Raw genomic sequence first — 11,705 nt, 5'->3', positions numbered from 1 at the left:
CCCAATAGGATTGATTTAGCGAACCTTGAAATATTGAGTACTCAATTGAGTTTTGGGGTTAATTGAATTGCATACATTTGTTTTTAAAATTGCAGGTTATCCAATCTATTCCAATTTCCTTCACCATGTCCAATCCTAAACGTGCTAGGTCTTCATCTAGTCGTTCTAGTCGTCAACCAAATCCACCTCCAAATTCTCCTCCTATTCCTCAAAATCCTATTCCAAATCTTGATCCTAACTTGACTATCCAAAATTCTTGTTTCAATCAACCGGGTCTTAAAGATTATCGTTTTTGGTTTTACCAATATTTTGACTCGTATAAGATTAGGGAAGAACGTATCCCATCTCTTCAAGCTATGGTTGCTATTAACTTTAAATATCTCCCTATCTTGCACGAATGGAAATTTGATAAACTTTTCAAACTTGAACCCGTTGTCTATCATCAACTTATTCGTATCTTCTATTGTAATGTCGTTTGTATCAAAAATCGTGACAAAACCAAAACCATAGGAGTACGTTCCTACCTCCTAGGTCAATATTTTCATCTTGATCCGGCTTACATAGCCAATGCCTTAGGCTTGGATAATGAAGGTTTATCAAATGAAAAACAAGTTTTAGGCTCTCGATATAAACAAAATGATAGTGCAAGTGTTCTAGATCTTCATGAGCGTTTTCTTCATCTCATGATCACTTGGTGGTTTCCACCATCCGGGGGTCGTTATTCTACTCTGAGAGCTTTAGATCTTTGGTGGTTGCATTGTTTTGAACAAAATATAAAAATAAACCTTTCTGAGATTATCTTTGCTGAGATTGTTGAAACCGTTAACCTAGTGCCAAATAAGAAACTCTGTTCTTCACTAGTTTACGGTTGTATCCTTAGTAATCTCTTTTCTATAGCCGAGCTTCGAGTTGGTCTAGATGCCTCCTTTCCTCTTAAGAAACAAATCAATCTTCTTTCTTTAACAAGAGCGGGATGGGTCAAAGATAAAGAAACCGGTGAATGGGTTCGATCTTCTGCAACTACTCCGGGAGCTAGTTCTTCACAAGCTCCACTCGAAGCTGACGAAGATCCAGAGTTTGAACAATTAATGAGGGATATCGATGAAGCCGAAGATGATCCTGAGCAACCCGAGGAGCACGCACAACAATCGGCTCAAATGCCTCCATATTTTCAATCCTTTATGGAGACATTTGATTTCTGATATGCGACCATGGATTCACGCTTTACTTCTATAGAGTCCCATTTATCCACAATGGGAGCTCAACAATTAGAGATTCTCCGAGAGATGCGCACAAACAACGCTTCAATGAATGAATGTATTGATGCACTCTCACACGAGATGGCCGCTATGCGAGCTCGTTTTCCTCCTCCCGATCCTCCTACGGATGTTTGATTCTATATTTTGCTTTGAACTCCAAACTTATTGTTTTAACATTTTGAATATTTTGGAATGTTTGAATTTGTGGATTGTGAATTTGTTTGGATTTATGGATGGTGTGAACTTATATGTTTGGTGTGATTTATTCATTATTGCATCATTTACATCATTATTAGCAATATGACCAATTTTGCCATATCACATTGTTTATGAATATTGATTATGGAACTAATGGCTAACGTTTCTCTTGATTGTGATCTTAGCAGCTTATGCATACATATACCTAATCAATTGGCTAAATGATTTTCACGTTTCTTTGAATCTTTTTGATTTAACAAAAAGGGGGAGAAGTGTGTGTTTTTAAAATGATAAATGGGAGAAGTGTTAAAGTAAGAGGGAGTAATTTCAAAACTTGATTTCAAAATCTTAAAATTACTAAAATGTTTTGTTATATCAAAAAGGGGGAGATTGTTGAAAACATTTTGATATTTCGATATAACAAATTAAGTTAAATAAAATTTAAGATTTTCCAAATGATTTTCTAAGTATATTCGATATAATTATTCGAATATCAAAACATTACTCTAAATATTTCAAAAATCATTTTTAATCCTTACTTAAGTGTAAAATTAAATTTTAATCTTAAAACAATTTCAAAATAATCTTTCAAAGTATTTCGAACCATTTCAAAGCCAAAAATTCCAGATTACTTAGAGGGAACCGATTCCCCCCCAAGGGGGTACCGATTCTCCCTGAATGGTTTGGCTCCGAGATTTCCAGAATGCTCAGAAGGAACCGATTCCCCCATAGGGGGTACCGATTCCCCCCTGTTCAACGGTCGAAATATTTGAATTTTACACTTAGGGAACCGATTCCCTATGAGGGGGAACCGATTCCCCCCACGCTCCAAGCTGTTTTATTAATTGTTTTCACACTAAAACGGCTATATGATCTTCACTAATCATCCCCAACATTCAAAAGTGATTCAAGGTGTATTTAAACAAGTTCTGAAGCCCTTGATCAATAAGAAATCATAGAGAAACAAGAGAGAAAGCATCAAACACCAAGTTTGTGCAAATCAAGCCAATTTTCCTTTCAATATTCATTTTGCTTTCAAGAACACCATTTGTGCTCATTTGTAATTATCTTTGAGTGTTCTTTTCTTGTTCTAGAATTGTGCAAACATCTTACCTTGTGAGGTTTTCCTTGTAAGTTTGCAAATTTGTAATCTTCTCTTTGGGAAAGAGTGTTCTCAAGAATTGGGGTATATTCTTGAGGGTGTTGTAAGGTTATCTCTTTGGCCTCAAAAGAAAGAACAAATTAGTGAATTTGTTGGAAAATCCTTAGTGTGGATAGCTAAGGTAGTGGACGTAGACTTTGATTGAGAAAGTCGAACCACTCTAAATCGCTGTGCAATTACTTTCAATTTTCTGCAAAAGCTTCCACCAAATTTTTAATTGCCAATTCACCCCCCTCTTGGCCAAATCCGTCAATCGATTAACTCAACAGAGACGTAAGCAACATGAAGGTACAAGGTAGAAAGAATGGTGTGAAGATATGATTGTTCCAATCAAATCTTCAAGTGTGAGATTGTTGAAAAGTCAAGATAAGTGGCCAAACTATTTGGTGCAAATTGTTGAAAAAAAATTGTTAGGCACCGAAAGTTTGGATTGAAAAACAATTTCACCTAAAATGTTGAAAATATGGATGGTAAAACTATGCAATTAATCATTGTAATTTAGGGTATTTACAAATTAGTCCTTAAAGCTTCAACTATAAATACCCTAGCTCATTTAGCTTCAAAACCATCCCAAAGCATTCTAGCTTTCTTCCAATACTAGAGAGAATTTAGAGAGTTTCTTGAGAGTTGTTTTCTCCTTTTTATCAAGAGAGAATTATCATTGTTTTCTCCTTGGTAGACCGAGAGAGGTTGTAATTCCTATTTTTCTCATAGTGAAATTCTTCTACCGTTTCCCGTGGTTTTTACCCTATATTATTTAGGGGTTTTCCACGTAAATTTTGTGTCTCTTTTTATCTTCATTTTTATTTTCTCAAATTATCAGTTACGATTTTACTCTATCCGATAGCCGTCTTCCGCAACACAATACTCTTCTTCTTCTTCTTTTACAAAGAAAATATTAGCATAAGAACAGAGAAAGGTGTTGCAAATGTTGAGATTCATATATATATATATAGATATATCCAATCACAATTAGGGGTGTTCATAATTTGGTCAAAAATCAAATTAACCGATCGGACCGAAATTTCGATCATTTAATAGGTCGATTAATTTTGGGTTTGGTCGATTAACGGTTAATGATTTTTTTAAAACTTCGGTTATCGGTTAATTCGGTTCGAATCCGATTAATAATCCAAATAATTAAATATTTAATATATTATTTAGTTTTAGGGGTGTTTAAACTTCGATTTTAACCGAGTAAACAAAAATACTAAATATATAATATTTATATATTATTTATAAATTTTGGTTAATTCGGTTAACCGAACTTAGTTCGGTTCAATTAATTTTTTTTGAAAATATTTTGTTTCGAATAATGGTTAAAGGAAAAAAAATAGGATAATAAATTTTGGATAATTCGGTTCGATCAGTTAAGCGAAATAACCAATTGAATACCCCATTCACAACGTGTATTTTTTTTTTTAGATTTACACCTTTTCAAGGTTGGACGAGTAAAAATAGATAATTGAGATTAACGTTAATAAATAAGAAGATATTCACTAAAAAAAGCCGAGAAGATAATTCCAATCATCTATTTTCATTCATCCAATGATGATTGTATATTAATGCAAAACAATTCAAAACCCAACATAGGAAAGGTTAGAAATTCTTTAAACACCATATATCTATGTATATCTCTCCCGCATCAGTTGCCAGAATGTTGATTTTGGAGAAAAAGAAGTGAACCAAACAGTGGAAGGGAAGTTGCAGTTGTTCAATTAACCTCCTTCACGTTGGCCAATTTGGTCAGATCTACATGCTGCTCCTGTATCCGGCTCATAATTCGCGAAAAACTCGTCTCAGTCATGGACATTGTATCTTCTTTACCCAGGCGCCTCTGCTTTATCTTTAGGATAGCTTGTGTTACTTCACCTATCGAAGGCCGCTTCCTCGGTGATTTGTGCAAGCATTTATGAGCAATTTTCGCTAGCTGCCTCACTTCTTCGATGTTGTATTCTCCAGCCAGTTGCTTATCGAGGATTTCATCGACACCATCTGGACTCATAGCAGCCTTATAAAGAAAATTTATGTTATAGAAAGATTGATGCATGAACTACTAACAACCAACACTTCTACTGCACAGGAATAAGAGACTAACAAGATTAACGTATTCCATTAAATTTTGGTGCGGATGGATGGCTGTGATTAGCTCGAAGATGATAACGCCAAAACTGTATACATCGCTCTTCATTGTAAACTTGTTTGTGGATATATACTCCGGATCTATGTAGCCATATGTACCTTTGATGCCAGAGTTTCGGCCATCAAAAACCTCTTCCTTTGACAGCCCAAAATCAGCAACCTAGCAAAAGAAATCGTACCTTTTAGAGTTCATTATTGTTATCTTGATCGTTTCAATAGATTACAGAGAGAAGATTCGAAAAACATGAGTCATTGTACGGCTGCTCACCTTGGCTCTCATTGATTCATCCAACAATATATTGGCGGACTTCAAGTCACGATGTATTACTGAAGGGACTGCCTGTCCAATAATGGGTGATGTTTAAGTCAAATGACAAGTTTGTGTAACAATGGAGAATATCAACTTCAAATCATTCCATTGTTACCCCTTCATGAAGATATTCTATGCCGTGTGAAATATCAAGGGCAATTTGAAGTCTTTCATCCCAATTCAGTCCACGTTCCCCTTCACCTGTGTACATATAGACCAGGTTGATTATTGTTAAGGAATCACAATATTAGCCATACCGTGCCATTTCGGGTCCAAACAAGACTAAAATCTTAATGAACTCAAAAGCTTGCTCACAGGAAACATTTAACAGAATTGAACTTGGTGAAATTACAGTACAACGTTAACCATCAGAAAAGCAAGCTTATTATTGATATAAATATGGATGGAAGAAGCTAGTTGTCCATTAAGTTACATAATTTGACGAGTCATTGAGCTACTCAAAGGCCTCTAGTAACCCGCATTGCAGAATATTCAAATACATGCCGGCATTAAATATTAGTTTGATAGGATTATGTAACAACATAGTCCCAAGTTCTGTTTTTTCTTGTGTTTAGAGAATGCAAGATAGCATGAGAGATTTCAGTCTATATATTACAGTTTAAAACAGAAAAGAACATTAACTGCAAGTCGGAGCCGTGATCCTTGATTACAGCCACTGGAAAGTAAAAGTATGATTCTGCATAAATTAAAATGTTCTAGCACATATCTACGACGGACAAATATAATATGAGAGCAGCAAAAAAGAAGTGGCTCCCAAGCTTACCATACAGTAAAGATGCCAAGCTTCCATTGCTCATGAACTCATAAATTAACATGTATTTCCCTTTATCCACACAATATCCTACCAAGTTCACAAGATTCCGATGATGCAGCCTTCCTAGTAGACAAACCTCAAAAAAGGAAAAAGAAAAAAAGTTTAACAGTAAAAGAAAAAAAAAACTTGCATGATATGTTTATTTACTAATAGTAAAATAATATGAAATGTTCAAAGAAGGAATTTCTTTCCATTCATTCCAAGAATGGAATAGCAAAGTTAGCAGTTAGCACCTGCCCAGACAGAATCATTTCAGAATGTAGGTTGCAGCTATTATGTTATTTTAATCTACTTGTATGGGCTACTGAAATGTATTCTGCGATACATTAATGGACTTTTGCTCTAAATACTTTTATGCAAAACAAAGCCAAATACTATTTTTTATTTAAATTAATATAGACCAGTTCTTCATACAGTTGGATTAATCCAGGCGTAGGTACCATTAAGATAGAAAAAGATTTGCTGGAAACTATCTATTCCCAAGATTGTAGGAGGTGTCCTTTTACGTGGTTAGTGCAGCTTACCTCCGTGTGGAACTCTTTCTCACCCTGGTGAGAATCCGAAGCAAGCACCTTTACAGCAGCTACGCCACCAGTAGGCATCGTCGCTTTATAGACTGGCCCAAATGATCCTTCTCCTAAAATAGTTGTAAAATTTTGTGTAGCTTTCTGTACATCCCTGAAAAGCACAATGAATAAGTTAAACTGAAATTCGTATATCAATTTCTTATCATTATAGGAAATGTGAAATTGGTAAGCCTCTAAACATGAATTGGCTTTGCTATTCAACACAAGTATAATGTGTAAGCTCAAAATAGACATGGACTTACTTATAGGAATACTTAGGCAAGCCAGATGCAGAAGCAACCCGATCATTACTATGAGGACTCCACCAAGATTTTGGAGAACTTCTCTGATGATATTCTGGTACCTCGACAGCTACAGAATTCGAGAGAGATGCACTGAAGTCGGTGCTTGTACCAAAGCCATTTGTTCTTATTGGAAGAACGGTAACGCTAAGTTCATTTGTACGTCTCAGTTTTACATACTTTCTGTACCACCTTAGCCCGAAAAATACCAAAGAAGCTATCAAGATACCAAGGGCCAAGCCAACAGAGATGCCAATGACAACTAAGTCACCTTTATGAACCATGCTTTGGTCTCTTGAAGTACCCAGGGGATGAGAACATCTTGCAATGCACAAATTCAGCAGGGTCACTGTCATACGATGAAAAAAATCATTATATCCATCTGAAATTAGAAAGCCTTAATTATATCTTGAAGGCAGGCAGGCAAAGAGGAAGCTGTAGCAAATAAAAGCCGAGGAAAATGATGATTAAGAAACAGTACCATTAAGCCAAGGAAACCATTATGAAATAAGTACATGTACCATAATCGGACACTAAGCCACCCAGGCCATGTTTTCCATTGCTAAAATATTGAGCTCTGTTTATATAATATCTTGAGAGTTGAGACAATCAATCAAACAGCTATGCAGAAAGAACATCCCAGGGATTTAAATAGCGGTCGGTATTGTCCGAAACTGTTATTGCACTGCAACAACTGCAATTTAAATCCCTGCTGACCTAAACAATAAACCAGTAATTCAAAGCCTAACTTTGCCTCAACTAGCTTTGGCTTTCCATATATGACACTTGCCAAATCATTCACCCACCTTTTCAAATATGCCCAACTCTTCAGAATCAAATTTGATAAACAGATCATGAAAAACCTTCAGATACTAAATAGGTTCTATCAAATTATTTATATTGAATAAAAAAAGACCCCAAAAGCTAATCAACATAAAGAAGAGAAGAAGATGGAAAGAACCCAAAGAGCATAAAACAGCCATAAAAGGAAAAAAAAAGAAGAGGATTTTAAGCAAAGAAATGAAAAAATAGCAAAGTAGGCCATGAACCCATACCTTATGGGAAGATGATGTGCAAGTGAAGACGGAAAACATGATAATTCCTTGCATTGGGTTTTGATTAGTTATGAGTGGGAGTTGACAAAAGTCAGGAATGAAAATGAAGCTGACAAAAAAGAGTCTTGGTTGGAGGCTTGCAAGTTACAAATTATGAAAATGAATCTCCATTAATGAGTCATAGGGCTGTAAACTATCCTAATCGAATTTGAGTATTATTAAGCTCGATTTAATTTTAAAAATATAAAATTAAATTCGATTTAAAATCTCAAAAAGTTAAAATTATCAAGTATTATTCAAACTTCAAATAAAAAATTAAAATTCAATTCGACTAAAAAACTTACGAATTCAAAAATTTCAAACTCGATTTGAGCTTTTAAAAACTTAAGCTCAAAATATTATCAACAAATGTCGATTGAAATTCAAACTGAACTTTAATATAAATCTTAACTACATAAAAATATTCTATTATATTAAATTGTTAAAACTTAAATTCTAATCTTCACATGCTTGAAAGGAATACAATCATAATTCACATAATCACTTGGGTTTTAAAAAAACCTGGAAATTATTTTAAATTAAAAGGTGTTTGTAATTAGATACTTTAAGTTTTATGTAAAAATATTCATTAAGACTTTGAGATTTTTTATATAGTTTTTCTTGAATCATTCTAAATAACTATAAGTTCATATCTTTATAAGATTTTCTTAGTCAATAATAGCATATATATATATATATATATATACCTTATAGACTAAACTACACAAATTTGAATCTTTTAAGAAGAAATATCATTCTTTTGTATTATTGAGATCATTGAATAAATCTATTTATTTTTTTATAAAAGACTCAATCTTTGCCTTATATTTGAGGTAGCGTTTGGTTCGCTGAAATCCCTTGGAATTAGGGGAATTGAAATTCAATTCCATCACTTTCCCATGTTTGGTTCAAGTTTTCAAAGGGGGAATTGGAATCCAATTATATCAAGGGAGGGAAAGTAAATTCTATTCATAACATGATGAAATTGAAATCCTTTGGAGGAGGGAATGTGAAATTTGACCATACTACCCTCATCAATCTTTTAGTATTCGGGTCGGATTTTTTTTTAAAAAAAAATTCGAGTTCGGGTCGGGTTTTTGTAAGTTTGATATTCGGGTCGGGGTCGGGTCGGGTTTTTTTAAGTGTGATATTCGGGTCGGGGTTGGGTTTAGGGTGAAAAATACCCAACCCGACCCGAAAAAATATATAATTTTATCTTATATATTTAGGAATAATTACAATAATACCCTTCTATATATAATTTTTTTCAATTAAGTCATTGTTTTTATTGAATAAAAATAATTTTTTTATTATTTTGGGTCGGGTCGGGTTTCTAATTTATATATTCGGGTTGGGTCGGGTGAAACTTTATTTTGGTCGGGTCGGGTAGACCAAAAACTCGACCCAATCTGACCAATGACCATCCCTAATTGAGATGATTTTAACTTATGATGTTTATAGTATGATTTTTATAATTTATTGAAATGAATAATCAATCAATAAAATGAAAATTTAATATTTTTTAAATTTTTTTAATATATTGCTACATGTAAGTTATAAAACAAACTAAAATTAAGCAAAAAAAATGGCAATTCTATTATTTTACATTACTGAAATCAAATTCATCTGACATGTCTGCGAACCAAACAGAATATGGAATTGGATTCCAATTCAATTTCCTGCCAACCAAACATGTTTAAGATTCATATTCCAATTCCTTCACAGATTCCAATTCTCTCATAAACATTCTAGCGAACCAAACGTCACCTGAATGTTTTTGTTTATGGTGGTGGTTAGATTTAAAAGTGGAGCTAGTCCATGTATAAAAGTGGGTTAGATATGATCTGCCAACAATTTTACAGACAAATTTGATATCCATTTAAACTATTAATCAAACAAGAAAACCCAATGTGTTTAGGTAGGTTTCGTTTTATATTATACAAGATAATGGAATGGAGTGGGTGAATGTTGTCAAATTTTTAATTATTCTACCATACCATCTTTTGTTTCATTGTTTATGTAGTAAAATGGCTGATCCAAGAGAAAAATACGTTATTATTACGCGGAGAAATGATTTAGGTTTCGTTATCATTCCATCAAGCATGGTAGAATAGAGGAATTATAAAATGATCCATCCAAGTGGTTCAAGCTTTGCAGCAGAGGAAACGGCCAAGTCCTTTACAAGGAGGCTGGGTTTCCTCCCCTGAACCCCATATCTCAATCTCCTTCTTACCCTTTACGTATGACTCATCCATTTTAGGTACTACTACAACCAGCACTCCATCACGCTTCCAAGCCTTCATCTCATCACCCTTTACATTTCGTGGCAGACTGAATTCCCTTAAAAAGATGCTTCCCCATCTCCTCTCTCGGCAATGCCACCGCGTCCTCCCGCCTTTCTCCTCTTCTTCTTCATCTTTTCTTTCACCACTCACATGAACAACTCTCCCTTCACGAATTTGTAGCTTTACGTCCTCCTTTTTGAAGCCGGGAAGATCTATCTCGAAGACGTGGGAGTGCGGAGTTCCAGTCCATCGCCGGAGGTCAAGTTTCGCCGGTTGTTTGCGAGAATATCCCAAGGGGATTATATATAGGAGAGGCATTCTTGAAAATTTTGGAGTTGGAGAAGAGATCATAATAGAATGTTGGAGAGAGTGCTTGGTCAACAATTCACTTCATATTATTAAAAGGTATAATTTCATAATGTCTCCTGAAGTTTATCAAATTTATTAATGTGGTGTTTTTTTTCTATTTTTAAATTCTTCAATTTGATACTTATCGTAACTAAGATGGCTCTTTCATTCCGATCATATATAATGTTAAATATTTTAAAGTAAAAGTATCACATTGATGAATTTGTCAAATTTTAGGGATCGATTATGACATTAAATCTTGTAAAAGAGTGAAGGAAACTATGATGCGAAGGAAGCTTCTGGGATTAACTAGAGTTTACGACTCTCCTCTAACTAATAGTGTAAAAAATCTATTTAACAACACGAGATGGAAAAATAAAAAAGCATACGAACTTTATCTAAAAAAATACGAAATGGGTCAAAATTTGTATACCGAAAAGTATTTTATGATATATAATTTTTGTGATACGTTTTCTTTAATTTGGACCTTTATTATATATATTTTGTATGTTACGTAAATTAAAGATATATTTTGTGATATATAATTTTTATGCATCTTGGGTGATTTTTAATAAAGTAGTATACTTTGAACTTTGAAATGTTGGTATATTGCATGCTTTATGTTTAGAGTGTTAAGTATGTTTTAATGATTTTAATGATGATTTGACGTTAAAAAATATTAAAAATGATGTTAAATGAAGCCTAAACAATCTCTTAAGCTTTAAGAATCATGTATGACTTTAAAACATGTGTTTGAAGGTGTCATGGAGTGACTTCTCGAGCTTTAGTACGAGTTTTTTGGATTGTAGTTTCATATTACATTATCGAGACATTATGAATTTTGCCATGAAAGTTTGAGTTTAAAAGGGTTAGTGATATTGTTAATATAACATCGATATTCACTTTGGCAGTATCATTACTAAATGATTCGAGGGATTCTAGTGTGCTATTTTGGTGTCAATAACATTAATTCGGTATCAATACTTCTTTCTTGATATCAATACTATTGAGTGAAAATCGATACTCAAGTATCCATACTCTCCAATGTTGAAAAACTAAAAACACCTTCAATTGTACTGAAATATTTACGAATCACTATGAAATTAATAAATAATATAATAAGAGTTTACAATTCATAAAGCGATATACATCATCAAAAGACCCCATAGGCCTAATAATATGGGTTTCAAATGTCTAAAACAAA

General features: G+C 33.8%; 2 protein-coding genes across 2 annotated transcripts; both read right to left on the bottom strand.

The window, feature by feature from the left end:
- Nucleotides 1-4,137: 4,137 nt before the first annotated feature.
- Nucleotides 4,138-7,982, bottom strand: LOC120190029 (calcium/calmodulin-regulated receptor-like kinase 2). The gene is made up of 8 exons (XM_039193158.1): nucleotides 7,830-7,982; nucleotides 6,736-7,123; nucleotides 6,431-6,584; nucleotides 5,856-5,982; nucleotides 5,187-5,272; nucleotides 5,030-5,101; nucleotides 4,718-4,921; nucleotides 4,138-4,630 (listed from the first exon to the last, which is right to left on the bottom strand). Exons 2-8 carry the CDS (start codon nucleotides 7,056-7,058, stop codon nucleotides 4,334-4,336), a joined length of 1,263 nt encoding a protein of 420 aa, XP_039049089.1. The 5' UTR covers nucleotides 7,059-7,123; nucleotides 7,830-7,982; the 3' UTR covers nucleotides 4,138-4,333.
- Nucleotides 7,983-10,012: 2,030 nt separating this feature from the next.
- LOC120190157 (17.6 kDa class I heat shock protein-like) lies at nucleotides 10,013-10,471 on the bottom strand. The gene has a single exon (XM_039193283.1). The coding sequence runs from the start codon at nucleotides 10,469-10,471 to the stop codon at nucleotides 10,013-10,015; it is 459 nt and encodes a 152-aa protein (XP_039049214.1).
- Nucleotides 10,472-11,705: the final 1,234 nt, after the last annotated feature.

The sequence above is a fragment of the Hibiscus syriacus genome, unplaced genomic scaffold (genome assembly GCF_006381635.1).
Source record: "Hibiscus syriacus cultivar Baekdansim isolate YM2019G1 unplaced genomic scaffold, ASM638163v2 tig00116962_pilon, whole genome shotgun sequence".
Lineage (NCBI taxonomy): Eukaryota > Viridiplantae > Streptophyta > Magnoliopsida > Malvales > Malvaceae > Hibiscus > Hibiscus syriacus.
The sequence above is the reverse complement of the archived record's forward strand: the minus strand, read 5'-3'. Positions and strand labels throughout refer to the sequence as shown.

What these genes read in the sequence shown, in the direction of transcription:
- LOC120190029 (XM_039193158.1), bottom strand. Translation starts at nt 7,058, where the DNA reads ATGGTTCATAAAGGTGACTTAGTTGTCATTGGCATCTCTGTTGGCTTG. An exon ending in TTGCCTAAGTATTCCTATAA is followed by an intron (nt 6,585 to 6,735) that starts GTAAGTCCATGT and finishes TGTGCTTTTCAG; the next exon opens with GGATGTACAGAAAGCTACAC. An exon ending in AGAAAGAGTTCCACACGGAG is followed by an intron (nt 5,983 to 6,430) that starts GTAAGCTGCACT and finishes TCCTTTTTTGAG; the next exon opens with GTTTGTCTACTAGGAAGGCT.
- LOC120190157 (XM_039193283.1), bottom strand. Translation starts at nt 10,471, where the DNA reads ATGCCTCTCCTATATATAATCCCCTTGGGATATTCTCGCAAACAACCG.